At 42.6% G+C, this 27878-nt stretch overlaps 1 protein-coding gene across 1 annotated transcript in view; it reads right to left on the minus strand.

Moving 5' to 3' along the window:
* Positions 1–27878, minus strand: part of SLC4A1AP (solute carrier family 4 member 1 adaptor protein) — a 111274-nt gene that overhangs the window by 74150 nt on the left and 9246 nt on the right. Inside the window, exons 3-5 of the mRNA XM_033936859.1 lie at positions 25066–25188; positions 23071–23131; positions 16140–16279 (exon numbers count right to left, since the gene is read on the minus strand). Coding sequence (XP_033792750.1) covers positions 16140–16279; positions 23071–23131; positions 25066–25188 — 324 coding nt within the window. The remainder of the gene's footprint in view (positions 1–16139; positions 16280–23070; positions 23132–25065; positions 25189–27878) is intronic.

The following is a 27878-nucleotide window of genomic DNA, read 5'->3' on the forward strand; positions in this document are numbered from 1 at the left end:
ACCGTTCACCACCACCTTCTGAAGTCTACCGCTTAGCCAATCCCCAACCCATGTAGTTAGAGTGTCTCCTAATCCTATCGATTTCAGCTTGTTCAGTAATCTTCGATGAGGGACGCTATCAAATGCTTTACTGAAGTCCAGTGACTCTCCGGCGTCCAGTTGTCTAGTAACCCAGTCAAAAAAGCTAATCAGATTAGATTGGCAGGATCTACCCTGGGTGAACCCGTGTTGGTGTGGATCACGCAGTTTTTCTTCGTCTAGGATTGTGTCAATATTCTGTTTGATCAGTGTTTCCATGAGTTTACACACTATAGACGTGAGACTCACTGGTCTGTAGTTTGCTGTCTCTGTCTTGCAGCCCTTTTTGTGGAGTGGGATTACGTTGGCGGTTTTCCAGTCCAAGGGGACCCTTCCTGTGCTTAGGGAAAGACTGAAAAGAACAGATAATGGTTCTCCCAGGACTTCCCTTAACTCCCTGAGCATTCTGGGATGTAGGTTATCTGGTCCCATGGCTTTGTTTACTTTGAGTCTTGATAGTTCGTCGTAGACGCTACTGGGCGTAAATTCGAAATCTTGAAACGGGTCTTTCTGGTTATCTCCCGTCTGCAGCTGTGGACCAACTCCCGGCGCTTCGCGTGTGAATACTGAACAGAAGTATTGGTTTAGTAGTTCTGCCTTCTCAGAATCTGATTCCGCAAAGTTACCGTCCGATCCCATCTTTGTTTCTTTTCCTGTCACTAATATAGCTGAAGAAAGATTTATCCCCTTTCTTAATTTTCCGTGCTAACTCTTCCTCCATTCGGAGTTTGGCCTCTCTGACTGCTGTTTTGACAGCTTTAGATCTGTCTAGATCAGTGTTTTTCAACCTTTTTTGGGCAAAGGCACACTTGTTTCATGAAAAAAATCACGAGGCACACCACCATTAGAAAATGTTAAAAAATTTAACTCTGTGCCTATATTGACTATATATAAAATAATTCTCTTGAATAGGAATCAAATAAACACAAAGAAAGTATTTTATAATGCTGCCACCGCCAACAACACCGTTGGTGGCGGTGGCACTCAAGTGGCTAAAGAGCCGCAGTTTGCCGGCCTAGGGACAACACTGGAGGGTGGCCAGCTGTGCACCCCCTTGGGACGTAAACCCGGGGTGGGGCAGACCGCCCCCCCCCCCACCCTGTATCTGTACCTCACTCCCTCCCTATGACCAAAAATTCTCCTTTCTTCTATTCCCCGTGTACACAACCATCTCTTTCCCTCCCTTCCTCTCTCCAAAGTCCATGCCTTCTGTGTCCAAACACTCATTCCCTCCCCCACCTCAGCATCTCTTTCCCTCCCTTCCTCTCTCCCAAGTCCATTTCTTCTGTGTCCAAAAACGCATTCCCTCCCCCACCTCAGCATCTCTTTCCCTCCCTTCCTCTCTCCCAAGTCCATTTCTTCTGTGTCCAAAAACGCATTCCCTCCCCCACCTCAGCATCTCTTTCCCTCCCTTCCTCTCTCCCAAGTCCATTCCTTCTGTGTCCAAACACGCATTCCCTCCCCCACCTCAGCATCTCTTTCCCTCCCTTCCTCTCTCCCAAGTCCATGCCTTCTGTGTCCAAAAACCCATTCCCTCCCCCACCTCAGCATCTCTTTCCCTCCCTTCCTCTCTCCCAAGTTCATGCCTTGTGTCCAAAACGCACTCCCTCCCCCCTTTTGTGTTCCGTGTTTGCCTACCAGCCCATCTTTGCAACTTTCTCAGCAAAACGAAGCTCAAGCCGCGAGGCTTGTCTTCTGCTTCCTGTCTGCCCTGCCGCACACAAATAGCCGAACGGAAGTATTCTCCGACGTCAGCGCTGACGTCGGAGGGCAGGCTTTGCTTAAGCCCTCCCTCCGACGTCAGCGCTGACATCGGGGAACGCTTGCGATCGGCTATATGTTAGCTGCAGGGCAGGCAGAAACAGAAGACGAGCCTCGCGGCTCGAGATGTATTGAACTCAGCGGGTCCCCCGTCCAGCTCTCTCCTGTCCACGTGGGGCGGACCGCCCCTCTCCCTAGACTGGTGGTACTGCCCTGATGGCGGCCCTGACCGTACGGCACACCAGGCAACATCTCGCGGCACACTAGTGTGCCGCGGAACAGCGGTTGAAAAACACTGGTCTAGATAGTCCTCTTTTGCCCCCTCTCTGCCTAAATGTTTGTAGGTGATAAATGCGTCTTTTTTCTGTTTAACTAGGTCTGAAATTTCTTTACTGAACCATTGGAGTCTTTTGTTTCTCCTGCGTTTACTTACTGTCTTTATGTATCGGTCTGTTGCTTCGTGTAGTATGGATTTCAGAGACGACCACATATCCTCCACATTGTCAGATTTTGCTTGCTTATGTAGCTCCTGATGGACAAAATCTCCCATGCGGTTGAAGTCTGTACCTCTAAAGTTGAGAACCCTTGTTGCTGTGTTTGTCTTAGGGAAACCTTTCTTGAGGTTGAGCCATACCATATTATGGTAGTTCGAGACGGTTTACAATAAGAAGAGCTGGACAGTCAGCGAAAAAAATAATAATGAAGTCTTTGAATACATGAATATTTGTGGGGAGGGAGAGAGACAGAGTCGCATGTAAGTACAATACCGGGGGACATGCAAGTAGAATATCGGGGTAAGGCTTTAAGAGTTCTTGGTTACAAATCGGTTACACAGGTTGGTTTTGACTAGTTTTCTGAAGTTAAGGTAGGATGAGGAGTGCTTGATGATGTTACCTAGCCAGCCGTTCTGTTGACTTGCTTGGAAAGCAAGAGTTCTGTCAAGGAATCTTTTGTATCGGCAGGTTTTTATTATTGGGTGGCTAAACATATTACACGATAAAACCCTGAACTGGATATACTACTCCACAATCTGAGGCATACCACCAAAGCTTTAAATGAGTAGCCATACAGTGTTGATTTCTGATGGTAGTGGCTCTTTTGATATATAGTTTAGATCACTTTTCATCCACAAAAATTTTTTTTGTTGATGTCATTTTGTACTTGGCCATATTAAATTTCATCTCCCATTTGGATTCCTAGTCTTCTAAGTCTCATTAAGTCCTCCTGAAATTTCAGTATAGTCTGGAATTCTTATGCTTTCAGGCGGATTTCTTGGGACACCAGGCCGCACAGTGGTATAAATTGATATCTGGATTTATGAAGAAAAAACCAAAGACTGGTTTTAGAGACATTTGGAGCATTGAGATTAAACATCAAATTTCTGCATCTCAACGGCCACAAATTTGGTCTTGGAGAATGAGATGTACAGTGAGACAAACTTGGTTCTTTTTGTTACATAGAGCATTTTGGACCCCAGTTAGATTACAAAAGTTGGATAGCTCTAAGTCTAATAGATGCTGGCATTGTAATCTGGATGCAGGGACTTTAGATCATTTATTATACTTTTGTCCCTGTATCATGGCCTTTTGGAAATCAATTTGGTCTCAAATTAATTGTTTATTAGAAAACCATGTAGCCCTATCATATGATACAATCCTATTTGGGACGTCAATGAGAATAAAAAGTCAAATTTCATCAAATAATAATAAACTTTTATTAATAAAAGGAGTCGCCATTCAACATATCACCAGAAATTGGAAAAATTACACAAGGCTTAATTACACCTTCTGGTGGAATTTGTTGTGCCATATATACAAAATGGAAAGAATAATTGCCATACAAAAAGGGAATTATAATAATTTTAAAAAGATTTGGGGGCCATTGACAACTTATTGGAATGATTAGACGCCTTTTTACATTGAAAGTATAACTATAATTATGGGAGGGGGTGGTGTTATATAGTTATAATATAGGTTGAATCAATATCTATGAATATAGCACATGTATGTTATTTTTTTGATTGCAATATTTGTGAAAAGGGTGGGTGGGGGAGGGAGATAATTTATGTGTTTAAGATGACAATAGAAAGAATTTCAAGTGATGTGTATGATTCAATTGATGTAATATTGTGTACTTGATGGAAGATGAAAAATGAATAAAGAATTTGAAAAAAAAAAAAGTCCTCCTGAAATTTCTCACCATGCTGCCCATTTTATTCTTATGGGCAGCCCGGCATTTAGCCCCTCTTCTACGAAACCGCGCCGAATGGCTCGCACTGCTCCCGATGCTCACTGAGTTCCTGTGAGCGTTGGGAGTAGCATGGGCCATTCAGCGCAGCTCTCTGCGCTAAAAACCGCTAGTGCGGTTTCGTAGAAGAGGGGGTTAGTATGCACTGCTCATCAGTGCAGCTTTGTAAAAGCTCACTTAATCATCTCGCTCGTTGTTTCCATTCCCAGATCATTTATAAATATGTTAAAAAGCACTGGTATAGTGGCACTCCACTATTCATTTGCCTCCATTGAACTGGGAGAATTAACCATTAGTCATTTAGCCCTACTTTACTATTTTTTAGTCAGTTCCCAATCCATAATGGGACATTTCCTCATATTCCATGGCTTTTTAAAATTTCCTCAGGAGTGTCAAAAGCTTTGTGAAAATCTACATACACTATATCAACTACTTCACCTTTACCCACAGGTTCATTCATGCATGCAAAGAAACGTAATAGATTTGTGAGGCCAGATTTCCCTTGGCTAAATCCATGTTGACTGTCCCATTAAATCATGTCTTATCTACACAATACACAATTTTGTTTTTTATAATAAGTTTCTATCATTTTGCCCAGCAATGACATCAAGCTCATCAACCTGCAGTTTCTTGGATCACCCTGGAAACATTTAAAAATCTGTTATACATGACAGTTTATTAGAAAGACAGACAGATAGGGGCGTGGCTTTGGAGCGGACAAAGATGGCTGGGTGATTGAGTAGCTCCGGGAAGTCAAGCTAATTATTAGAGTATAAGCCGGGAAAAATTTTGACAGTCACTTTGAAAGCGCGGCACTGAAATAAGAAATGGCTTCGGGAAAACAAAATAAAAATTCATCAGCGGGGAATGGTTTAGGAAGCGTTAAACGGTTGAAGTTAGATTCGGCATCCCCGCTGTCAGTTCCGTTACCTTCGGATGACATAGAAAACAAAGATCTCTTGAAGGAAATTCAGAAAGTAAAAGAAGTCGTCTTAAAAAGTGCAAAAAATATAAAGGAGGTTAAGGAAGAAGTAGAATGCTTAACAAGGAAACTGCAAGTAGTTGATATGAAGGTGGAACATATAGAAAAGCGAGTAGAAAAATGTGAGGCAGAAATAGTGCAGCATAAGGAAAATGGTAGAGAAATTGAGGCATTAAAAAAAGAGCTGGAAGATTTATCTAATCGTGAGAGAAGGAGCAATTTAAGAGTGCTTGGAATACCTGAGGGAATCGAGAAAAGTGATCAGATTGCTTTTTTAATCAATTTCCTGCCAAAAGTGCTGCCGATTCAAAGCAAATTTCCGTTGGAAATAGAAAGGGCGCACAGGATCCCATCAAGAGTGACAAATAGTCAAAAGGGTCCGTGTCCGTTGATATTTAAGTTGCTCCGTTACCAGCAGGTATCTGAAATACTCAGATTGGCTAAAGACAACAGAAATTTAAAATGTCAGGACTTGAAGATATATATCGTTCCTGATTTTGCTAGAGTAACGGCTCAAAAAAGAAAGCAGCTATTAGATTTGAGGCCACAACTGAGGGCTTTAGGAGCCAGATATGGCTTAGTATACCCGGCAACTATGCGGGTCACTTACAAAAATAAAACTTTAAATTTTGAAGAAGCAGCAAAACTAAAAGAATTTCTGGATCAGTGTGAGTCACCTATGGCTACATAGAAGTGATTTTAGATGAATATTTTTTCTTCAAATTAGTATGTTTGTTTTTATTTTTTTTGTGAGATTAAAGAATTATTTAACTTATAAAGTTAATAAGATTCTGGAGACACTGCTGCAGTTAGATTTGAAATATGCTCAACATTCTAATCTTGACTCGTGGCCATTTGGAATGTAGCAAGAAAGGCTATATAAAGTTATATCAACACAGACCTTTTCTATATAAAGAAGTTTAGCGATTGGTTGAAGTGACTTGCCTGTTTGGAGTTTGGCGCTGTGCACAAGTTTGGAGGTTTATACAAGGAGATTGATTGCTATAATTTGCGCATACTAATTACTGAGATTGAGGAAGCGTGATGAAAGAATTTAAAAGGCTTCAATAAGTGTGGATCTGCAAGCAAGATGGGATTTGGAATATGACTATATAGTAACTCTAACTAATGGCTTTAATGCTGTTGAATTTGCTGCAATGCATGGAATGGGATATTACATTTGAAAAATCCATTAAATCAACAGTGGGTCTAAAGTAGATTTTTTTGCTAAAATTTGGTCTGACCTTGCAATATGAGATGGAAGGTTCGTGGTGGTGTGTAAAGTGAACAGAGAATATATGCATGTATGATATGGCTGATCTCTGCCTGGCACCATATGTCTGAATCTGATTGTCATGACCATTATAAGTCTCTTTAGACAAAACTTAAAGGATGAATGAAAAGGTCTGGTACTGAAATATGATATATATGGACTAAGAAGATTTTGAAAGATGAAGCGATGCTCACCATAATAGAAGATATGCTATTCATGGAAAATTTATCGTGGATTAATATGGAAAGCTGCACTCTGGATCAGTTTTATTCTGATGTTACATGTGTGTCAAGATAGATCTGTTAGGAAGGTTTAAAAAGAAAAAAAATAAAAAAAAAATGGCTCTTTATATAGTCATTATGATTTGGATGGATTTGTTTTTGAAAAGTTTTCTTGTCTGTTAAAAGTAAATAAGTTAAGAGAAATGATAGCATTTTACATTTAGTTAATTATTCGAATGTGTCAAGTAAAATGGGGATTAAATGCTTAGTGTTGTAAAGGTTAAAAGAACGTTCTTGTGAACTAATTTATCCTAGGAAATAGGTATGATGTGGAAAGGTATCATTATAAAGGTTTATATGATTACTTAGTTTTATTGTTCTCTTTCATGAAAGGAATGAGAAGGGAAAAGATAATTAATGATAAGAGGGAGAAAAAAAAAAAAAAGAGGTAATTCTTTATAAAGGAGTTTAAGTTAATATGTGATTTTCATTTTAATATTATGATGTTCTGGCTAATGGTTAGAATACTTATAGATATAGCTTGTGGGGAGTTTATCTGTTACTTGGTCTAGAATGTGCGTTTCAAAGTTTACATTTATTCTAAGCAAGGGGTGGGAGGGGGTAGGGATTGGGGTATTGGGAGGGGTATAGGGGAGGGGATGGGGTTTAGTTTTTCTTTTGATATGGGGAAAAGATTATATAATATTGTTTTAGTGGATATTTTGGATTATTGTATTGATTTATTATAATGACTTAAGATTCTCTCATTAAAAGTTAATGGTCTCAATCATCCGATAAAAAGGAAAAAAACATTATTATATTTAAAACAGCAGAATGCGGATGTTTATTTCATACAGGAGACTCACCTTACTGGAGATGAATCAAAGAAATTAATTGGTAATTGGGTGAAAGATTGCTTTTTTGCACCTGCGGTAGGGAAGAAAGCTGGTGTAGCTATTTTGATTAACAAAAAGTGCTTTGCAGGATTTAATATGGTGGCTGCAGATCAATTAGGAAGGTGGGTGCATGTAAACAGGAGTATGGGCAATAATGCTGTGGCGCTTTTTAATGTGTACGCCCCTAATTCGAATCAAATTGAATTTTTTAAAACTCTACAATCAATAGTTTTACCACTGGCTGTTAATAATTTGATAGTGGAGGAGATTTTAATGCTGTTATGGACCCCTTATTAGATAAAAAACCTAGCAAAATTTTAAAATCATTAGGGTTGGATAATTTTGTAAATTCTTGTAATTTAAAGGATATTTGGCGAATTCTTCATTTTAATGATCGAGAATTTTCATTTTGTTCGCATGTTCATAAATCTTTCTCTAGAATTGATTATATTTTTATTTCTGATGAGTTAATGTAAGATGTTACTCAAGCTTCTATAGATCCAATAATTTTATCAGACCATGGTGGTGTATGGATTAGCTTAAATTTTACTGACCAAGATAATGTTAGGCCTGTCTGGAGATTTAATAATGCATTGCTTGCATATCCAAAATTTTGTGAAGAATTTCAATTAAAAATTGATGAATATTTTCAACTTAATAATACAGAGGAAGTATCTATAGAAATCTTGTGGGATGCTTTTAAGGCAACCATGAGAGGACAAATTATATCATTCTCAGCATATTCTAAAAAACAATTGAAAAAGCAATTTTCTGAGTTTTGGAGTCAAAATTGATTAGAAAATGGGAGAACTCTACGTTGCAAGCTTTATTAATAGTTAAATATAAATATAATGAGATTTCTTCTAAATTGGCTAGGAAAAATATTATTTGTCAGCAAGCTTTGTATTATGGAAATTCAAATAAGGCGGGAAGATTATTGGCTAATTATCTTAAAGTGAAAAAAAGAAAGATGAAAATGAATGCAATTAAAGATGAAAAAGGAGATATTCATTTTCAAATTGGACCTATTTTAAAACAGTTTTTAAATTATTATAAAAACCTGTATTCTTCTGAACCTTATTTAGATAAAGAAAAGGATGGTGTAGAGTTTTTAAAATTTATTGAAGGTCCGAAGGTTCCTGATCATATAAAAGGAAGTTTGGAAGAACCAATATCACTAAAAGAATTACAAACAGCACTGAAATCTCTTAGAGTAGGGACTGCTCCAGGTGGTGATGGTTTTACGGTAAAGTTTTATAAAGCATTTCAAATTACCCTATTACCCTATTTATTAAATTTGTATCAGAATCAACTTAATAAAGGTTGTATATCAGGCACTATGGCAGAATCGTTGACCATTGTTTTGCCAAAGCCAAATAAAGATCCCATGTTGGTTTCAAATTACAGGCCTATTTCTTTGATAAATGTTGATGGTAAATTATTAGCCAAACTTTTGGCCATGCGTTTGGCAAAGGCTCTTCCTTATATAATAGGTATGCACCAAACAGGGTTTGTTGCTCAGAGACACTCTTCGAATAATACTAGATTGGCCTTGCAGATGTTATATTTAACAAAAGACATAGGAGATCCGGCTTTCTCTGTGTCCCTAGACGCAGAGAAAGCTTTTGATCGTGTGGAATGGACTTTTATGTATCAGGCCATGGAATGGTTTGGTATTGGTTCGGGATTTATACAAATGATTCAAACTTTGTATAGCTCTCCTGTTGCTAGAATATATATCAACAATAATTTCTCTGAATGTTTTAAGTTGCAAAGGGGAGTTAGACAGAGTTGTCCTCTGTCTCCTTTGCTTTTTGATATTGTGCTTGAACCCTTATTATTAGCTATTCAGCAGGTAAAGGAGATACAGGGTATACCAAGTTCTGGTTAAGAGTATAAAACATCTGCATATGCGGATGATATACTGCTTCATTTGAGGAATCCTGAAACAACCATTCCAAGTTTACTTGATTTGATTGAAAAATTTGGAAAATTCTCAGACTATAAAATAAATTGGTCCAAATCAGAAGTTCTTCCAAATGTACACTGCACAAGAGGACTATTTGAATCATTCCCTTTATATGGAAAGAAGAAGGAATAAAATATTTAGGTATATGGATAAAAAATACACTTGATGAAACAATGAAGATGAATCCCCTTTGTCCATTACTCATGAACGGTTGTTAATTACACTTTTATTTACTGCTCTCTCCACTATTCTCCACAATTGGAAAGATTCCACTAAATTACATGTCAATCAATGGTGGAACTCAATTTGTCTCCTTGTGAAATATGAATGTCATTTTGCTGAACGCAATAATTCCATGTCCTCTTATGCAAAAATTTGGTCCCCCTTGCTTGAATAGATCATCTTAGATAAGGGTGCACACCTTTGCTAAAATTTCTAAAGTATAGAAAATTACTACAGTAGACTCTCAGTTAACTGGCACCCATCAGGATTGATAGATGTTGGATAAAGCACAGTTACTTACCGTAACAGGTGTTATCCAGGGACAGCAGGCAGATATTCTTGACTGATGGGTGACGGCACCGACGGAGCCCCGGTACGGACAATTTTAAAGTGATTGCACTCTAAGAACTTGGAAAGTTCTGGCATGCCGCACCGCGCACGCGCGAGTGCCTTCCCGCCCGACAGAGGCGCGCGGTCCCCAGTTATGATAAGCCAGCTAAGAAGCCAACCCGGGGAGGTGGGAGGGACGCAAGAATATCTGCCTGCTGTCCCTGGATAACACCTGTTACGGTAAGTAACTGTGCTTTATCCCAGGACAAGCAGGCAGCATATTCTTGACTGATGGGTGACCTCCAAGCTAACAAAAAGAGGGATGGAGGGAAGGTTGGCCATTAGGAAAACAAATTTTGCAACACAGATTGGCCGAAGTGTCCATCCCGTCTGGAGAATGCATCCAGACAATAATGAGATGTAAAAGTATGAACTGAGGACCAAGTAGCAGCCTTGCAGATTTCCTCAATAGGAGTGGAACGGAGGAAAGCTACAGATGCTGCCATTGCTCGGACTCTATGGGCCGTGACAGAACCTTCCAGTGTCAGTCCGGTCTGAGCATAACAGAATGAAATGCACGCTGCCAGCCAATTAGACAACGTACGTTTAGGAACAGGACGTCCCAATTTATTCGGATCAAAGGACAGAAAGAGTTGGGGAACTGTTCTGTGGGGTTTCGTACGCTCTAGATAGTAAGCTAGAGCCCTTTTACAATCCAAAGTATGCAGAGCTTGTTCCCCAGAATGAGAATGAGGTTTTGGAAAGAAAACAGGCAGAACAATGGATTGGTTGAGATGGAATTCAGAGACAACCTTAGGGAGAAACTTTGGATGTGTACGCAGAACCACCTTGTCATGGTGAAAGACCGTAAAAGGTGGATCTGCAACCAGTGCATGAAGCTCACTGACCCTCCTGGCAGAGGTAAGAGCAATAAGGAAAAGTACCTTCCAAGTGAGAAACTTGAAAGGAGTGGAAGCCAAAGGTTCAAATGGAGGCTTCATTAAGGCGGAAAGAACCACATTGAGATCCCAGATAACAGGAGGGGCTTTAAGAGGTGGTTTCACATTGAAAAGACCCCGCATGAACCTGGACACCAGGGGATGAGCTGATAGAAGTTTTCCATGGATCGGCTCATGAAAAGCAGCAATGGCACTGAGGTGGACTCTGATGGAAGAAGACTTAAGGCCAGAGTCAGACAAAGAAAGCAAATAATCCAACAACGTCTCCACTGCCAGGGAAGTTGGATCAAGATGATGAAGAAGACACCAGGAAGAAAATCTTGTCCACTTCTGATGGTAACATTGCAGAGTGGCTGGTTTCCTGGAAGCATCTAGAATGGAACGAACAGGCTGAGACAAAAGAGTATCATGAGAGGTCAGCCCGAGAGATACCAAGCTGTCAGGTGCAGAGACTGGAGGTTGGGATGTAGAAGGGTCTCCTGATGCTGTGTAAGCAGAGAAGGATACAGTGGAAGAGGAAAAGGTTCCCTGGAACTGAGTTGAAGTAGAAGGGAGAACCAATGTTGCCTGGGCCACCTCGGAGCAATCAGAATCATGGTGGCTCATTCCCTCTTGAGCTTGAATAAGGTTCTCAACATGAGAGGCAGAGGAGGGAAAGCGTACAGGAACAGATTTGACCAGTCGAGGAGGAATGCATCCGCTGCTAGACGGTGAGGAGAGTATATTCTGGAGCAGAATAGAGGCAGCTGGTGATTGTGAGGAGCTGCAAAGAGGTCTATCTGAGGAGTGCCCCACTGAGCAAAGATAGACTGTAGAGTTACAGATCGAGTGTCCACTCGTGAGGCTGGAGAATTCTGCTGAGCTTGTCCGCTAAGGAATTCTGTTCTCCTTGAATATAGATAGCTTTCAGGAAGAGATGGTGATCGATGGCCCAAGTCCAGATCTTCTGGGCTTCCTGGCACAAGAGGCGAGAGCCTGTCCCCCCTTGCTTGTTGATGTAGTACATGGCCACTTGATTGTCTGTGCACAGCAGAAGGACCTGAGGAAAGAGAAGATGTTGGAAGGCCTTGAGGGCATAAAACATCGCTCTGAGTTCCAGGAAATTGATGTGATGCTTCTTTTCCTGGGCTGTCCAAAGACCTTGAGTCTGGAACTCGTTCAAATGAGCTCCCCATGCATAAGGAGAGGCGTCGGTGGTGATGACTAGTTGATGAGGAGGTTGATGGAACAGAAGACCTCTGGATAGATTTGAGGATACCAACCACCATTGTAGAGATTGACGAAGAGATGATGTCACAGATATGTGTCGTGAGCAAGGATCCGTCGCTTGGGACCACTGAGTAGCAAGGGTCCATTGAGGAGTGCGCAGGTGAAGACATACGAGGGGTGTGACATGGACTGTGGATGCCATGTGACCCAAGAGTATCATCATTTGTTTGGCAGAGATGGAATGTTGAGGAAGCACCTGCTGACATAGAGACTGAAGGGTCTGAAGACGGTTGGATGGTAGGAATGCTCTCATGAGGAGTGTGTCTAGTATCGCTCCAATGAATTGAAGTCTTTGAGTGGGAATGAGATGAGACTTGGGTAGATTGATCTCGAATCCCAATATTTGTAGAAATAGGATGGTTTGGTTGGTGGCCAAGAGAACTGCTTGAGCAGATGTGGCCTTGATTAACCAGTCATCCAGGTAAGGAAATACCTGAAGGTGGTGAGAGCGTAGAAAAGCGGCTACCACAATAAGACATTTGGTGAACACCCTTGGAGAGGAAACAAGACCGAAGGGCAGCACCTTGTATTGGTAATGACAATGATTGATCATGAAGCGGAGATACCGTCTTGAGGTTATGTTGATCGGTATGTGAGTGTATGCCTCTTTGAGATCGAGGGAGCATAGCCAGTCGTCTTGATTGAGAAGAGGATAAAGAATGGCTAAGGAAAGCATCTTGAATTTTTCCTTTACCAGATGTTTGTTGAGATCGCGAAGATCCAAAATTGGTCTGAGATCTCCTGTTTTTTTGGGTACTAGAAAATAACGGGAGTAGAATCCCTGCCCCTTTTGATCTAGAGGAACTTCTTCTATAGCGTTTAGAAGGAGGAGGGATTGGACTTCCTGGATCAGGAGGGTAGATTGAGGACTGTTCAAAGCAGACTCTTTTGGCAGGCTTTGGGGCGGAAGAGTCTGAAAGTTGAGAGAGTAGCCGTGGCGGATGATGTTGAGGACCCATTGGTCCGAAGTGATGACTTCCCACCGGCTGAGGAACAGAGAGAGACGACCTCCTATAGGTTGAGGCAGGAGAGCAGATATAGGGGTACTGGCTATACTTTGGAGAATTAAGTCAAAAGGGCTGAGCCTTCTGCTGTGGAAGTGGCTTCATAGGCTGCTGTTGCTGCTGCTGTCTGGGAGGTTGACGTTGTTGCTGCCGCTGACGCCTGGGTTGCTGAGCTGTTGCTGGCAATGGGCGAGCTGTGAAGCGGCGTTGATAGGCTGACTGTTGTCTAAAAGGCCTTGTTGGGGGAGGCTTTTTCTTATTTTTAAGCAGGGTATCCCAGCGTGTCTCATGAGCCGAGAGCTTTTGAGTGGTCGAGTCCATGGATTCCCCAAAGAGCTCATCCCCTAGGCACGGGGCGTTGGCTAACCGATCTTGATGATTAACATCAAGCTCGGACACCCGAAGCCAGGCCAGGCGACGCATTGCCACAGACATTGCTGTTGCTCTGGATGTAAGTTCGAAGGTGTCGTAAATGGACCTAACCATGAACTTACGCAGTTGAAACAGAGACGACAAGCAATGGTGAAAGGATTGTTGTTTACGTTGAGGAAGGTACTTCTCAAATGAAGCCATGGTGGTAAGGAGATGTTTAAGGTAGAAAGAAAAATGAAAAGCATAATTACCAGCTCTATTTGCCAACATTGCATTTTGGTAGAGCCTCTTACCAAATTTATCCATGGCTTTACCCTCTCTGCCAGGAGGTACAGAAGCATATACACTGGCTCCTGCAGATTTTTTAAGGGTAGATTCGACAAGTAAAGATTCGTGTGGAAGTTGAGGTTTGTCGAACCCAGGAATGGGAATTACTTTATATAGAGAGTCTAACTTACGTGGGGCCCCTGGAACCGTTAAGGGAGTCTCTAAATTCTTGTAGAAAGTCTCCCTCAAGATGTCGTGAAGAGGGAGCTTCAAAAATTCCTTTGGAGGTTGGTCAAAGTCAAGGGCATCCAAAAAAGCTTTAGACTTTTTGGACTCAGCCTCCAAAGGAATGGACAAAGAATCACACATATCTTTCAGGAAACTGGAGAAAGATGAAGTGTCATGCTTAGAGGACGGGTCATGTATAGCAGACTCCTCCTCATCTGAGGAACATTCTCCTTCAGAGAGAAAGGGTTCCTCTGAATCTCCCCACAGATCAGGATCCCTGACATGGGGAGAACGGTCCCGAGACTCTGGTGTAGATGGTTCTACATGTCGGGTTTTGCGCACCGATTTACCCGATCTCATCGATACCGAACCAGGCGATGTAATCGGTGGTACCGGTGCCGAAGTCTGCACCGACTAATGTTGAGCTCTTGGCTCCGGTGCAAGGACTGGCATCGATACCGATGAGGTGGAGTGAATCGGTACCGAGGGAGTGGATACTGACAGCACAGGTTGTTCCACTATCGGTACCGGCTCAGTGCGGACCGGCACCGGAAGGTTCGGTGCCAGGATAGCTGGAAGGAGCTGTTGTAATTGCTCCTTGAGCTGTGCCTGGAGAATGGCCGTAATACGGTCATCAAGGGATGGCACCGGTACCGCTTTTTTCTTCTGCGGTACCTGCGGTGCTGCTCGACGCCCCGGAGATGAGGAGCCCGATGTCGAGGGACTCACCTCGATAGGGGCGGAGCGCTTCCGCTGGCGCCTCACAGTCGGCAGGATTGGACTCACTGCACTCGAGACCGGAGGACGCTCCAGCGGGGAAGGCTTCTTAGCCGGCTTACCTGCATGCTGGGACGCCGGTGCGGTGTTGCGCGGCGTCGATGAAGAGGGTGCCGACTGAACTGGTGCCGAAGTCGGAGTCGATGGAACGGGATCGGACATCTCGGCACCGAACAATAATCGCTGTTGTATTTGGCGATTTTTTAACGTTCGTTTTTTAAGTGTGGCACAGCGGGTGCAGGTGGAGGCCTGATGCTCAGGACCCAAACACTGTAAGCACCAGTTGTGTGGGTCCGTGAGAGATATAGGCCGAGCTCACCGCTGGCACTTTTTAAACCCTGGCTGAGGGGGCATGAAAGTAAAAACGGCTTCAGCCAAATCGAAGGCCGAGGCTTCGATGGTGGCAGAAGGCCCCGCAGGGGAAAAGCCAAATTGACTAAAAAGAAAAATATTTTTTTTTTTTTTTTTACAAAAAGTAAAGAAAAAGGAAAAAGGCAAAAGCCAAAAAGGTTTACGCGAGCGGGAAGGCAAGTCAAAAAAATTTTCAACAGCCGTTGAAAAAACGCGTCTTCTTAGCTCCGCGGAAACTAAGAAACTGGGGACCGCGCGCCTCTGTCGGGCGGGAAGGCACTCGCGCGTGCGCGGTGCGGCATGCCAGAACTTTCCAAGTTCTTAGAGTGCAATCACTCTAAAATTGTCCGTACCGGGGCTCCGTCGGTGCCGTCACCCATCAGTCAAGAATATGCTGCCTGCTTGTCCTGGGATAAATGTAGTTTCTGATTGCTTGAAAGTTACTATTAAAAATAGGCCTAACTAATATTATACCCCATACTATGCCATACCATAAACTGTTCCAGGCAAACTATCAGACATGTGGTAGGCAAATATGGGTGTACTCAGGTGTGGCGTGCCAAGTTTACATAGAAATTGATTTTATTTCATTTTTATTTAAAGTATTACAGTATTTCTTAGATTTTTTTTTGCTGAATGCTTGAGTTCTGGTTGCTTGAGTTCCGGTTAACAGAGAGTCCACTGTACATAATGCCACAGGGCCTAAGTTTGTTACATGTATTAGCACGACCAGTAAAATTATAATAAAGATCTGATGCTGGAAACGAAGGTGGACATGGAAAGTGGATAAAGTTTAAATTCATTTTTTACTACTAGCCCTAATCATTCCATAGACTTTGCTTTGCCCCCTCACCCCCACTTCTTTAGATATGCATTTTATGCTCCTAGTTTCTTTCTGAGTGCTGATTTCCTGTCTGCGGGATGGTTACTAACCTGCCTCCTGCCGCAGCAAGCCCCTGGCGTCCAGTACACGACAGGCTTCCATAGCACACTGAACCTGTGCTTCTTTCTTCTTCCCCGAGTGGACTGCTTCTGCCAGTAGTTTTTCTCCTGTTGCTTCATCCACGGGTAACCTGCACCATGTGGAGTGTTACTATCAGGCATCAAAATTGGATGTGAAAATCACAATCAGTGTTGCGGATGGTAATTCAATAACTGGATATCTACAATAGGTGCTATTTCTATATGTAGAAAAAGTAGGTGTCTTTTTTTCCTTATAGAATGCTAGTGAAAGTGGCAGGAAACATGTTTACATTTAGTGTGATCACTTACAACAGCTCTATACCTTGAGTAACTTACCACACCTAGATATTAGCCATAATGCACAAATATTTTATAATTTATGTACCTACCAATGTGCTCCACCCATGCTAATATGTACTGGCAAAGCGAGTGCCATCAAATCACCGTGCATACGCTGCAGCTAGTCGGAATTTTACATTATGAGCCAGATTTGGTATACTGCGGCCAAAGTTGCACATGCAAATCTATGCACACAACATGTTTAACAAGCCAATCTGTTCTGATAATTGCCAATTAACATACAATTATAGGCACTAATTAGAATTTATGTGCACAACTTTCTAAGTTTCAAGTTTATTCATGTTTTTTGATTAAACGCTTATCCAAAGGTACAAAGCGTTGTACAAAGAGTAAAAAATAAAAGGACATTAAACATTTTAAGAAATTAAATGTCCATGATTCATTAAAGGACATACTTGGATAACTGCTTTGTAATGCCACAAGAAACAATAGGAAAGTAGGGGAGAACTACAATTTTTAAAGAAAAAGTACATAAAAGGAAAGTACATAAGGGGGGTAGGAAGAAAAGGATTGCTGGCAAAGATATAAGTCAAATTTGGAAACTGCTAAAATTATTAATTTTAGAAACTGCTAAAATTGATAAGTAATATATTTTAATTAAAGGCATTGCATTTTCAGTTAAAGGCATCTTTAAAAAGAAAGCTCTTTAAACTGCTTTTAAATTTCTGCAAATCTCGTTCCATTCTTAGATATAGGGGAAGAGAATTCCAAGTCATTGGAGCACTTACAGAAAAAATAAGAGCACGGCGAATTCCGATTATTTTCAGGGAAGGGACGTTGAGGGTAAACTGTGAAGTAGATCTAAGAACTCTCGAGGGGTCATATGGAATCAAAAGTCTATCTATAAATGCTGGGGCGTTGGTTTGTATAGTCTTGAAAACTAAAAGAGCAATTTTATATATTATCCTATGTGTAACAGGCAACCAGTGAGCTTTTCTAAATGTATTCTAGAAAGCAGCACACATAAAGTCTAGTGTGCGGATCTCAAAAGGGGCTGGGGCTAAGGGAGGAGCAGAGGCGGGTCGTGGGCATTCTTAAAAAGTTATGCATATTGTTATAGAATACACCTGATCTGCGCACAACTTAGGCGTAGGCATTTAGGCTTGGTTTTCATTGACACAAATGCTTGCACCTAAATGTCAGTCAAGCAGAATCATGTCTAGCGCCTCTCCATAAACCATACTGAACTCTGGAGGCGATTTATAAAATTGCGCTAAGCATCTACCTTTTTGATGCTGGTTTTGTAGGCGACATATAGAATTTACCCCCAAGTCATTTACTCACATGTGGCCACTTATGTATGTAAATGCGATGTTATCATCATTTCCACATGTTCTCACCACCTAGAATTAGACAGCTCTTTATGGAATTACCCCTATAATACTTTGTGAGTTTACTCTGCTTCAACGCTTGCTCAGCAGTTCCTTTCAGAGATTATGGCAACAAATTACAAATCAGATAAAATCCTGGGCTGGGTGTTACCTAGCCGAGTCTATTCAATCTATGTTTTTTTTTTTTGTCTAATACGTTCCTGCTATGTGGCAATCCAGAGAAAGCTGAAAAACTACTGTTTATCTGTGACTATTTCTACAGCTTTAGGAAAAATACCACCTCCTACTCCAAATACCATGATCAAATTATCCATAGAGACTATCCACTCACATCTCTGAAGTAATTCAAAAATATATGTTTTATACTTGCACTGCTCTGAGTGAGAAATATCTTCCTCTGAAAATGCTAAACTCTACTTCTCCTTAATCTCTCTGGATACTGCTTGTTTAATTTATTCTTACTGAGCTCACTGATATGGGAAGATTTGTCTTACCCGCTAATAGTTTTTCAAGTCCTACCAGAACAGTTCAGAATGAAAGGGTCATGGCCACAAACCAGCAGAAAGAGACAGAGATTAATCATTTGTGAGCTCTGCCTTATAAAGGGAAAAGTACAGCGCCAGTTCAACCGTACACTTCTCCCTCCGTATACGCTATGATAGGGGATTAACAGACCCGCAAATACAGAAAAACCAAAAATAACTTTTTCATATTTTATTAGCTGTTTTCTATTAAAAACCATCATGAATATGATGAAACAGTGAATAACATAGTGTGAGACCTGGCCTGTTCCTGAAGGAGAGGCAAAATACAGTGAAGAAAGTGATTTTCTCTGTAAACGCTTGGAATCGGTGATTTCTCTATGCAAGCTGATGTAATTTGGGGGAAGGAGCCAGCAAGCTAAAAACCGTGAATAATCAAAACCGCAATTGCTGAAACCGTGAATATGGAGGGAGAAGTGTATATCTGTAACCAAGTAATGTGAGTCAAACACCCCCTAATTTCTCCTCATGTAAAACATCACAAATGTAGCACATCATTATGCCATTGTATAGATCCATGGTGAGGCCCCACCTGGAATACTGTGTGCAATTCTGGAGGCTGCATTATCGCAAGGATGTGCTGAGACTGGAGTCGGTGCAAAGAATGGCCACCCGGATGGTCTCGGGACTCAAGGATCTACCATACGAAAAACGGCTTGACAAATTACAGCTATACTCGCTCGAGGAGCGCAGAGAGAGGGGGGACATGATCGAGACGTTCAAGTATCTTACGGGCCGCATCGAGGCGGAGGAAGATATCTTCTTTTTCAAGGGTCCCACGACAACAAGAGGGCATCCGTTGAAAATCAGGGGCGGGAAACTACAAGGTGACACCAGGAAATTCTTTTTCACTGAAAGAGTGGTTGATCGCTGGAATAGTCTTCCACTACAGGTGATTGAGGCCAGCAGCGTGCCTGATTTTAAGGCCAAATGGGATCGGCACATGGGATCTATTCACAGGGCAAAGGTAGGGGAGGGACATTAAGGTTGGCAGACTAGATGGGCCGTGGGCCCTTATCTGCCGTCTATTTCTATGTTTCTATGTTTCTATCAGAACCATATCTAAAAACTTTTTTTTTTTTTTAAATCATCACAAACTCCTTAAAGACATAGGACTCCTTTTACTAAACTACAGTAGAGCTTCCTACCCTGGCTGGCGAGGTAATGCTCCAATGCTTATTCAATAGCCATACGGATCCATTCGAAATGGTGGCAACACCTAAATTAAGAATTTAGGGCTCAACTCTGTCAGGATGTTATTTACGTATTCGTTTCAACCCCACCTTTCCAAACAAATATTGCTCAAAAGCAAAGTACAAAATTATAAATAAAATGTTAATAAGGTCCTTTTACTAAAGTTTATTGCACACCAGTGGCGTGTCAAGGGGGGGGCAGTCCGCCCTGGGCGCAAGCCATGAGGGGGGTGCTCCCAGCCTTGGAGTCACTGGCATCTGGTTCCCCCCGCCGGTGTCCGGCTTCCCCAATGGCCTCCCTGCACCATTTACCGTATAGAAGCAGCCTGCAGCAAGATTGCGATGCCATCGATCTTTGCGCTGCTTCGTTGCCGTTTCCTCCACCACGGTCTCGCCCCTCTGATGTCAGAAGAGGGGCGGGACCATGGCGGAGGAAACAGCACTGAAGCAGCACAAAGATCGCTGGCATCACGATCTTGCTGCAGGCTACTTCTATATGGTAAATGGTGCAGGGAGGCCAGAGGGGTGAGCAGTCCTTTGGGGTGGGGGTGGGGTGAGCAGGCCTTCAGGGTGGGGCAGGCAGGCATGCCTTTGGAGGGGATAGGCCTTCAGGGGTGGGATGCAGACATTTAAGGGGGGGACAGGCCTTCAGGGGAGGGGGGCCCTGGTGTAGAAGTACACAGAGGGAAGGGGGGTTCAAAGAGACGTGCATATGCCAGACTTTGGGGGGGAAGAAATAATGGGTCTGAAAATAGAGGAGAGGGAGAGAGATGATGGACCATGGGATTTAGGGAGGGAAGGAACAGAAAGGGAGAGAAGTTGGACACAAGGGATGGTGTGGAAGGGGGGATAGAGATACTGGATAGGAGGGTAGTTGGGAAAAGAAAGGGAGAGATGGTGGACCCTGGGGTGGTGGGGAAGGAGGGAGAGATGCTAGATGAAAGGGTAGTTAAGAAAAGGTAGATCTTTGGAGGGAGATGAAAAAAGGAAAGATGCCAGACCTCCTGGGGAGGGAAGGGAAATGGAAGGGGAGGACAGAGATGGCAGATGGATGGTTAGCATGCAGAAAGAAGGAGACCCTGGCAAGCAAGTTATCAGAAGACAACCAGAGCCTTGGACCAACAAGATTTGAAAAATAACCAGACTACAAAAGGTAGAAAAACTAATTTTATTTTCTGTTTTGTGATTACAATATGTCAGATTTGAAACGTGTATCCTTCCAGAGCTGGTGTTAGACCGCAAACGTGACCTAGAATTTAACAGAGAGAGGAAAAGTCCTTTTTGTTTCTTTATTTTATTTACACCACAGCGCCAGTGTGGTTAGGAGACGCCAAAGGGGGGTGAAAAAGGTATAAAATAAACCCACCAGGATGTTTGATAAAAACACCCAATTGGGCAGGAAAATCGAATCAAAAAACCAATTCAATAGGCTGAATCGAACTGAATTTTTTTTCCCTGAATCTAGCACTAGTTTGCGCTACTATCTTAGACTTTAGGACCTGGGATTGGGGAGAGATGGCATCCTCAGTACTTTATAATGCAAGTGAAACGAGGATTTGGTCAGACTTTTGAAGGGTCTTCAGAAGAAAAATATTGAATAGACTGGGGACATGAGACAGCAGGAAATGGGAACTTTTCTTCCTTCTAGTAAACCACTTGATTTGTAACACACTTGCATCCCATGTACTGACAAAATATATCTTTACTGTAACCCACTTGTATCCCATGTACTGACAAAATGAATCTTTAATGTAAACCACTTGCATCCCATGTACTGACTAAACGTATCTTTATTGTAAACCGTTTCTATCCCATGTACTATCAAATGTATCTTTATTGTAAACCGCTTCGAACTTCACGGTATAGCGGTATATAAGAAATAAATTATTATTATTCTATTTTTGTGAATGGCTAGGCTGAGGATGTCAGAGAGTTCAGTTAAAATATGTGCTTTATAAGAAAATATAATAATGTATTTTATAAAGTTTATAAGCATTGCTGGCCTACCCGATGAGGTGTTCCTAGTGGTGGTGGTGGCGGCAGCGTGTCAATGTGTTGAGAGGAAGAGGTGGTCTGGGAAATTTTGCTGAGTAAACTCCGGGCCCATTTCCACCCCCCAGTTAGTCCACTCCACTCAACTGGTTCACACACTGAGTGGGTCTTTGGGTGTTATGTCTGGGTAGTTGTTTTGGGATCTCTTCCAGTGGTTTTTCAGTATCTCCTTGTGGTCCAAGGAAGGAAACTTTGTTAACCTTAGCATTGACCTTCAGAATATGTTTGTAACAGCGCTGCTTGTGTGGCATTAGGCTATGTAGTGATCGAAAGAAAAAAACAGACCTTTGCACATTTTTGCACTATATGGTGGGTGTATGAGGAGATTCACATTTCCTGCACAGCTAAGTCCATGTGAAGTTACCTTGATGCTGTATTTGACATCTAGCAAAGTCTCTGTTTGGAAGGAAAGATCTCAGCTTAAAAATGAAGAGGCCAGAAGTTATGGTAAAAGCAGATAGCATAGCTGGTTTTAAGAAAGGTTTGGACAAATTCCTGGAAGAAAAGTCCATAGTCTGTTATTAAGACATGGGGGAAACATCTGCTTGCCCTGGATCGGTAGCATGGAATGTTGCTACTCTGGGTTTTGACCAGGTATTAGTGACCTGGATTGGCTACCATGAGAATGGGCTACTGAGCTTGATAGACCATTGGTCTGACCCAGTTAGGCTATTCTTATGTTATGTTCTCATCTGTAGGGGCCTTATTTTAACGTATTTTTTTTCTGGGAACTAAACAGTGTTTTTTATAATGGGAACAAAAATGGAAGAGAATTAATGTGTGCGGAATGGGGGGGGGGTAACTAATTTCTTCAGCTAAATAAGTCAATCCACCTCAACCAGACATAGGAGAACTCACGAACCATTCACACACCCTCCAACCAAAAACATCAAAAGAAAAAAACTGTTCGACAACCTCCTAACACTCGACCTCCAACTCTGCAACCTATTGACCTCGACCACAGACTACAAAACCTTCATAAAAGAAATAAAAACCCTTCTATTCAAAAAACACATAAAACTGAACTAACACAATCAGAACTGTCCCAAGCATCACCTGCAACTACTCCATATGTACTTCTAATGTTATGACAATTCAGACATAATTTGTTATGTTTGGAATAATGGTTACATATATGAGGTTCAATAAAAGAAAATTTTCACTGCCTGTTTCTATTCTGACCATTTATTCCGTTTCATGGTTATTACAAAAAAATATTTTTTTTACATGGGGGGTGTCAAAAAATGATGGGCCCCGGGTGCCACATACCCTAGGTACGCCACTGTTGCACACTAACAGACATTAGCGTGCTAGTGCTGCACTGCCCATTTTATACCTTTGGGCCACATGGTACTTGGCGCATGCTAATGTCTCTTAGCAGCCCTTTCACTAAGAAATTTGGACTAGATTACCCTGTACTTACCTCACTCTACAGAGCCAACTGTTGTGTCCACGGTCCTCATATTCATACTCTAATTCTTCACCTGAGTAAAACAAGAAGAAGAAGAAAAGAGGAATTTTGCTTTGTGATCAATTATTTTCTCAAGGAAAACCTCAGCCCTTAATAAAGGTAGAAAGTTCACTCACTGCCCTTAAAGCAGCACCGTCTCTTACGTGCTAAAACAGATTTAGCAAGGAATAGCAGGCACCTCAACTCTGTTTGGTCTGAAATGATACATTTTTTTGCCCTATTTTCCGAGTTTACAACATACAACTAGGTGTTTAACCATGAAACTGGGCAAAATCTATTATTCCTGGACTGAGCTATGACAAAGTAACATAAAAGGCAGCTACACTATCAAGGCCCGATTCTATATATAGCGCCCAAAAAATTGGCACCAACTAGAACAGCACTTTTGTAGATCTGCACTACATGCCAATGCGCCAAATAACTTTTAGTCGCACCCATTTAGGCCAGCTACAACCAGGCCTAAATGCCAGCACCTAGCTATGCGCAGATTGGGCATATAATAATGCGTGTAAGTTCTAGGAATGCCCATGATCCACTCACACCCCTCCCCCGACCACACCCTTTTCAAATTTGTAAACTAAAACAGGCGTATACTTTTTCAGAACTCTGCTTTCCAAGCTGTGTGTGCAACTTTTAATTAGTGCCAATTATGAGGTAATTAGCACCAATTATCAGTGCCAATTAAGTTAGTCAAGTTGTGCGTGCAAATCAGCTTGAGGCACTATATGTAGAATTGGGAGTAAATGCATAACTATACAAGGGAATTTGACTGTTAGAATGATCAAGGAAGTCCAAAACATGGCAATTTATTGATGACTTAAATAATATGACTTAGTAGTATAGTAATTTCCAGAAGATTACAGGGTTAACTTGTTTATTTAAAAACCTACACAACTCCCCTGAAATTTCAAAGAATAAAAGGAATGTGATAAATAAAAATATAAGTATCTTCTAATAACTGACCAAAAAATATAGCCAGACTTCAAATTAGACCCCACTATTTGTCAGTAGCAGTCACCCCAATCTGCTTCAGTGTAGCTCAATGACACTTCCTCCCATCACCATATGTAAGATAATAAAATAGCCTTCACTTTTATTCCAAAACTTAACAACAGGACTCAAGCCACATGTGCTGGGAAAGATCATTCCACAGTTTTAGGGAAATAACTGAAAAAAAGCTATCATCCTGAACCATAACTGCCTTGCCCACTGGACAAATGATACTTGTAACAGAAATTTATGACTAAGAGGGGAGAGTTTGGTGCAGTGGCTAAAGCTACAGCCTCAGCACCCTGAGGTTGTGGGTTCAAACTCATGCTGCTCCTTGTGACCCTGGGCAAGTCACTTAATCCCCCCACTGCCCCAGGTAATTTAGATAGATTGTGAGCCCACTTGGGACAGATATGGAAAAATACTTGAGTATATGAATAAATTCATGTAAATTGTTCTGAGCTCCCTTGGGAGAATGGTATAGAAAACTGAATAAATTAAAAGGCCAAGTCCAAGTAGGTTGAAATGGCATGTTCCCATTCTTTTCAAAGCTTAAAATGTTTGGGTGATTATCTTAAATGTAGCTTTTTCCACACTGTCAAGCAACATAGCATATAAGGACCAGCACTTACACATCTATCTTCCCACATAACCATTCTTGTTGCAATGTCTTGAAATGATCTGTAATTTACTTAACATACACTTTGGCAAGCTTATATAAATGGCATTGTAGTAGTCCAAAGGATTAATCACCAATACTTGTATCATAACAGAATACGATATGTACATGTGGTTTGCACTGGAAATGGATGCAATTATTATTTAATAAAAATATGGAAACAACTATAAACAAACATGCTAAGTATGAGCAAAATCTCTTCATGCTACCAAGCATTTCTGAAAATATATTAAATGTTCTATGTGATAATCACAAAGGTTCATAAAGGGTGCCAGCACCTTCCCTGTCGAAAAACCCCTGCAGTGCCTTTTTAGGATCCTTTACGTAAAAGGCCTCACGCTCTTCCTGAAATGCAATAGCGATAGGATTCTCTTCAATCTCATCTTCTATGGCATCCTCTCCTGTGAAAAAGAAAAGCTAAATGTGAGGGCAAAACCAGAGATTAAGAATTACATTTCAGGAACTATAAAACTTTACAAAACCTCTTGCAACTTTTCAAATACTAAGCATTAAGTTCTAGTTTCCAGAGGAAACTGAGGGGTGGGGCACATAGAGGGGTTGATATTAGAAAAAAAGCACTCACATGATTTAAAATGCTGACATATAAGTGCATTTTTTACATTTAAAATCCAGGCCACGTGCACATCTTTGACCATTTAAATCGCTAAAGAATTAGAGATTTCCATTTGAAAAGGGGCAGAATTAAGGGTATTTTGCAGCTTGCCAAGAAATTAAGAACATAAGCCATACTAGGTCAGACCAAGGGTCCACAAAAGTCCAGTATTCTGTTTACAACAGTGGCCAACCTAGTTCATAAAACTTGGGCAAGACCACGTTGCTTGCCCCAGAACAGAGCGTCTCAAACTGTGTGCCGCAGGAGGTATGTTGGGTAGGCAAGTCTGCTGTTGCTAGCACCTCTCCTTCTCTCTTCCTGCTCTCCGCACCTCCCCACTGGCATAGTCATTTCAGGGTTAACAAGATCAGGGCCTTATCTGGAGGGCCTTCACGAATGCGTGGTCGTCAACATGATGATGTCACACACATGCACGCAACATCATCATGTCGATGTCCATGCATCTGCAGGGACCCTCCAGCTGCGGCCCTCAGCTTAGTGTGCCGTGGTTTGGAAAAATTTTCAAGTCACTGCCCCAGAGGATAAGTAAGGAGAAATTAGGTTCTTACCTGCTAATTTACTTTCTTTTAGCTTCTCCAGACCAGTAGAGGTTAACTTTACGATTGGGTATATATCTAATCATGACCAGCAGGTGGAGACTGAAAACAAAACTTTGGGACAGTATATCCTAGCCCCTCCTCTCTATTTCCCTCAGTCTGCCGAATAGCCAAGCAGAACCAAGAACTGGAAACAACAGAGAGAAAAAACAATACTCCGAAAGGAGTAACAAATAACATACCCAAAAAATGCTGTTGGAAAATGCAGAGGAGAAATTCCCGAAGGAAGAAGGTCCCCACAGCTCGCCAGCTAAGCCAGCCGAGCCACAGCCGCTGTTCTTCAATTCTCCCCGGCCCTAGAAAAATACTAGAACCCGCAGCAAAAACCAAAAAACTGCCCGCGCAACAGCCCCAACAACAACAACAACAGACAGGGTGGGGACCTCTACTGGTCTGGAGAAGCTAAAAGAAAGTAAATTAGCAGGTAAGAACCTAATTTCTCCTTCTTTAGCACTCTCCAGACCAGTAGAGGTTAACTTTACGATTGGGACGTACCAAAGCAGTCCCTCTCACGGGCGGGACCCCCGAAGGGCCGATACCAGAACACGCTCACCGAACACCGCGTCCCGACGCGCCTGAACATCAACCCGATAATGCCGAACAAATGAATGCAAGGAGGACCAAACCGCAGCCTTACAAATATCCACCGGAGGCACGAGCGACGACTCAGCCCAAGAAGCCGCCTGACCCCTAGTGGAATGAGCCTTGAGAAACTCCGGAACCGGCTTCTGACTCAGAAGATAAGCGGAAGCGATCGTCTCCTTGATCCAGCGCGCAATAGTAGCCTTAGAAGCGCCAGCCCCCCGACGAGGACCCGCCAGAAGCACAAAGAGATGATCGGAGCTCCGAAAATCCCGGGTCCGCTGCACATAAGCATGGAGGACCCGACCGACATCCAACTTGCGCAGCTGTCGTTGCTCAGAAGAACCCTCCCGACTACCCAAGACCGGGAGGACCACCGATTGATTGACATGAAAAGGAGAAACTACCTTCGGCAGAAAGGAAGGAACAGGCCGCAAAACAACCCGCTCCTTTGAAAACTCCAGGAAGGGAGCCCTACAAGAGAAAGCCTGTAGCTCCGACACCCGTCTAGCGGAAGTAATGGCCACCAAAAAGACCGACTTCAGCGTAAGGTCCTTCAACGAACAGCCATCCAACGGCTCGAAAGGAGGGCGCACTAGAACAGAGAGAACCAGATTGAGATCCCAAGAGGGAATCGAGGGCCTTATGGGAGGCCTGAGCAACTTGGCCGCCCTAAGAAAGCGAATCACATCAGGAATGGCTGACAAACGCTGACCTGTCACCAGCCCCCGAAAAGCCGACAGGGCCGCCAGATGAACCCGAAGAGAAGACCAGGCCAGGCCCCTATCCAGGCCATCCTGCAAAAACTCTAGAATGTTAGGCAGAGAAGCGCGAAAGGAGACCACTCCCCGCGCTCGGCACCATTCCTCAAAAAGACGCCAAACCCGTACATAAGCCCGAGAGGTAGAAAGCCTCCGGGACCCCAAAAGTGTAGAGATCACCTTGTCGGAATATCCCTTCTTACTCAGGCGGCCCCTTTCAAGAGCCAAGCCGTAAGACAAAAGGGAGACGGGTCGAACATGGGAATGGGACCCTGCATCAGAAGGTCGTCCGAGAGAGGCAGAGGAAGAGGATCCGCCACCAGATGCCTCACCAGATCCGCATACCACGGACGACGAGGCCAATCCGGAGCCACCAAGACCACCAGCCCCGGATGGCGAACAATGCGAAGCAGTACTCTGCCTACTAATGGCCAAGGAGGGAACACATACAACAGCCCCTCCGTTGGCCACGGTTGGACCAGAGCATCCAGACCCTCGGCCAGACCGTCCCTGCGACG

This window comes from Geotrypetes seraphini, chromosome 3 (assembly GCF_902459505.1).
Source record: "Geotrypetes seraphini chromosome 3, aGeoSer1.1, whole genome shotgun sequence".
Taxonomy (NCBI): domain Eukaryota; kingdom Metazoa; phylum Chordata; class Amphibia; order Gymnophiona; family Dermophiidae; genus Geotrypetes; species Geotrypetes seraphini.